The sequence below is a fragment of the Penaeus vannamei genome, chromosome 29 (genome assembly GCF_042767895.1).
Source record: "Penaeus vannamei isolate JL-2024 chromosome 29, ASM4276789v1, whole genome shotgun sequence".
Lineage (NCBI taxonomy): Eukaryota > Metazoa > Arthropoda > Malacostraca > Decapoda > Penaeidae > Penaeus > Penaeus vannamei.
Genome location: NC_091577.1, coordinates 6,293,405 through 6,297,987, shown reverse-complemented (window position 1 = coordinate 6,297,987; position 4,583 = coordinate 6,293,405). Strand labels below are relative to the sequence as shown.

The following is a 4,583-nucleotide window of genomic DNA, read 5'->3' as shown; positions in this document are numbered from 1 at the left end:
ATATATATACATATTCAAATATATATATATATATATATATATATATATATATATATATATATATGTATATATATACATATATATACATTTATATATGTGTATTTATGTATGTATATCTATACATACATACATATATATGCATATATGTATATACATATATGTATATATATATATATATATATATATATATATATATATATATATATATATAATTCTGTTCATTCCTATACACATATCTATGCGAAAATTCTTTTCTTAATCTTTCTTATTCTTGTTGATATTTTCCCCTCTCCTTCTTCCTTCCCCCTCCCCCTTTCCCCTTTTCATTCTACTTCCTTAATCTGTGCTTTCCTTCCTCATCCATATCTCTTCTTCCTCCCTCCTTCCCCCTCCCCTTCATTACTTCCTTTCTCCTTCCTCTTCCCCCTTTCCCATCTTCCTCCCTTTCCCTCCCTTTCTCCTTTACCCTCCTTTCTTACCTCTCTTCTTCCCTCCTTCCCTCCTTCCTTCCTACCTTTATCCACCCCTTCCTCCCCCATCTTTCCCTTCCATCCTCCCTCCCTCCTTTCTTCCTTCCTCCCCTCCTTCCTTCCTCCCTTCATCCACCCCCTCCCTCCCCCTCCTTCCCTCCTTCCCTCCTCCCTTCATCCACCCACTTCCTCCCCCCCTCTTCCTTTTCCATCCTCTCTTCCTTCCTTCCTCCCTTCATCCACCCCCTCCTTCCCCCCCTCCTTCCCTTCCATCCTCCCTCCCTCCATCCCTCCCCAACCACACCCACATCCTAAAATCACAAAAAAAAAAAAAAAAAAAAAAATCACAAAAAATGGCCTCGCGGTCGTATGGTCAGCATCGTCAGCGGAGACCCTAGCGGCAGGCTCCGTAGAAATCTTCAGGAAGACACCCGTTGAGGCAGCACTTCCTTCGGACGTCAGCGATCGTCAGCCCAACGGCCCTCACGACCTCCTTGTCTCGCTTGATGAGGTTCGTCCTTAGGTCTCCTGAAGGTGGGAGGAAGTAGGAGGCGCTGTCGTAGTCAGGGTCATACGCGGGCAGGCAGTCGTCACCTGTAGGGCGAGGGAGAGGGAGGGAGAAGGAGGGAAGAAGCAACGGGTTAATTACCTTTTGGTGAAGGTGTGTGGGTGTAGTTAGAGAAATTGTGATATTTTCTCTATCTATTTTATATGTCTATCTATTTTCTCTGTCTATGTTATATGTCTATCTATTTTATATATCTATCTATTTTCTCTATCTATTTTATATGTCTATCTATTTTCTCTATCTATTTTATATGTGTATCTATTTTCTCTGTCTATTTTATATGTCTATCTATTTTCTCTGTCTATTTTATATGTCTATCTATTTTCTCTGTCTATTTTATATGTCTATCTATTTTCTCTGTCTATTTTATATGTGTATCTATTTTCTCTGTCTATTTTATATGTCTATCTATTTTCTCTGTCTATTTTATATGTCTATCTATTTTCTCTGTCTATTTTATATGTCTATCTATTTTCTCTGTCTATTTTATATGTCTATCTATTTTCTCTGTCTATTTTATATGTCTATCTATTTTCTCTGTCTATTTTATATGTCTATCTATTTTCTCTGTCTATTTTATATGTCTATCTATTTTCTCTGTCTATTTTATATGTCTATCTATTTTCTCTGTCTATTTTATATGTCTATCTATTTTCTCTGTCTATTTTATATGTCTATCTATTTTCTCTATCTATTTTATATGTCTATCTATTTTCTCTGTCTATTTTATATGTCTATCTATTTTCTCTATCTATTTTATATGTCTATCTATTTTCTCTATCTATTTTATATGTCTATCTATTTTCTCTGTCTATTTTATATGTCTATCTATTTTCTCTATCTATTTTATATGTCTATCTATTTTCTCTATCTATTTTCTCTATCTATTTTATATGTCTATCTATTTTCTCTATCTATTTTATATGTCTATCTATTTTCTCTGTCTATTTTATATGTCTATCTATTTTCTCTATCTATTTTATATGTCTATCTATTTTCTCTATCTATTTTATATGTCTATCTATTTTCTCTATCTATTTTCTCTGTCTATTTTATATATCTATCCATTTTCTCTATCTATTTTACATGTCTATCTATTTTCTCTATCTATTTTATATGTCTATCTATTTTCTCTATTTATTTTATATGTCTATCTATTTTCTCTATCTATTTTATATGTCTATCTATTTTCTCTATCTATTTTATATGTCTATCTATTTTCTCTATCTATTTTCTCTATCTATTTTATATGTCTATCTATTTTCTCTATCTATTTTATATGTCTATCTATTTTCTCTGTCTATTTTATATGTCTATCTATTTTCTCTATCTATTTTATATGTCTATCTATTTTCTCTATCTATTTTATATGTCTATCTATTTTCTCTATCTATTTTCTCTGTCTATTTTATATATCTATCCATTTTCTCTATCTATTTTACATGTCTATCTATTTTCTCTATCTATTTTATATATCTATCTATTTTATATATCCATTTTATATATCTATCTATTTTCTCTATCTATTTTATATGTCTATCTATTTTCTCTATCTATTTTATATGTCTATCTATTTTCTCTATCTAGTTTATATATCTATATTTTATAAATATATCTATTTTATATAATATATTTGATTTTTTTCTTTCTTTTGTTTTTTTATCATTCTCTTTCTCTCTCTTTCTCTCTTTTTCTCTCTATCTTTCCGATTTTCTTTCTCTTTCGTTCTCTCTCTCTTTCTCTCTTTCTCTCTCTCTCTCTCTCTCTCTCTCTCTCTCTCTCTCTCTCTCTCTCTCTCTCTCTCTCTCTCTCTCTCTCTCTCTCTCTCTCTCTCTCTCTCTCTCTCTCTCTCTCTCTCTCTCTCTCTCTCTCTTTCTCTCTCTCTCTCTCTGATAGAAGAATGATAATTAACAAAGTAAGACACAAGAAAATAATAACACAAAGGTAAATATCAGAAAATACGTACAGAAGGGGTAAGTGCAAATAGATACACCAGATAGATAGATATATGGACAGGGATAGACAAACAGCAATAAACAACAGAGTAAAAGAAAATAAGCCAATAAGAAAGAAAGAAAAAAAAGAAAGCAGACAAATGAGGAGGAAGCGTTAGTGGATTAACGAATGAATAAAGAAACTGACCGAAAATAATTAAAAAAACACGTACTAACACTAACAATAATAACAAAAATAAAAAGCAAATAAAAGAGGAGAAACACGACCAAACAAATAAAAAAACGGGGATAAAAAACACATACAAATCACAGTGGATAACGAGTGGATAAAATCACCCACAAGTCAAAGTGGATATAGGGATAAATAACTCAAAGTGGATAGCACATAAGTGGATAAAGACACGGTACAAAATAGATAAAGATATCCACAGATAATCTTGGATAAACGCCCACATAGGATAAAGTAGATGAAAACACATGCAATACAACCTAGATAAATCTATAACTCAAACTGGATACACACATATAGGATAAAGCGGATACAGATACAAATATAGATATGCAAATCAAAATACAAAACACAAGATAGACAAAATACAAAAAAAAAAAAAAAATCATAATAAAAAAATACAAAAGTCAAAATGGATAATGTCTTCATATCTCATATTGGATAAATACACACGTAGGATAAAGTGGATAAAGACACATAGCAGTGGATACAGTTACAACTAGATCAGAGTGGATAATCGTACAGGGTACAAAGTAAACCGAAAAAAAACAGAAGATGAAGATGAGAGAGACACAAACAAACAAACAAACAAACATAATCTTAAGCAAACAGGGACAAATGCAGACATACACAAACATCACAGAGACAGTTATCCATAAACAACCGCAAACAACAATAGCAAACAATTACAAAGATGAGCTAAAAACGTAAACAAAAACAGACATACAAAGACATTGAAGACACAACGAACGACAAACAATCATAAAAGCAAACAAAAATGTAAACAAACACAGACACAAAGACAGTCCTCCACAAACAAATAACAAACAAATACAAAATCAAACAAAACCGTAAACAATCACCCGCAAGCAAACACAAACAAGAAAGAACAACAAACAAATGTAAACAAAAACAACTTACCATTTTCTCCGCATTTCATTACTCTAGAAGGAGGTCGGTTGTAAAATTCTGCAAAGTAAACAAAAATAAATGTTATTAAACAAACAAAAAATGTTATTAAACATGTTCTTCATATCAATTATTACAATATGAGGCTTAACTTGGCCTTTCCAACATGTACGGTCTACCGTCTAAGTAAAAAAAAAAAAAAATCAAACGTAATTATAATATCGGATTTCACATCTCATAAGGGTTAAGTTGTAATTATAATTCTAACAAGCTGGAGAATTTAAAGTTGTGAAATATGTTGTGATATTTATAATCGTGAAGTAAGGAAAAGTATGACACTTAAAATGGGATAGAATATGTGACACAAAATATATACATAGTTGAACAGAGAGAATATTTTTGTCTGCGTTTCTTCGAAAATAATCCAAACGGTTTAGGAAAATATAACTCTC

General features: G+C 31.4%; 1 protein-coding gene across 1 annotated transcript; it reads right to left on the bottom strand.

The window, feature by feature from the left end:
- Positions 1-787: 787 nt before the first annotated feature.
- Positions 788-4,191, bottom strand: LOC138867216 (uncharacterized; the record flags this gene model as incomplete). The annotated part of the gene is given in 2 exon segments (XM_070142099.1): positions 788-1,064; positions 4,144-4,191. Coding segments are annotated over 2 exon segments (248 nt in total), but the record flags the coding sequence as incomplete, so codon positions are not given.
- Between the last annotated feature and the right edge of the window lie 392 nt (positions 4,192-4,583).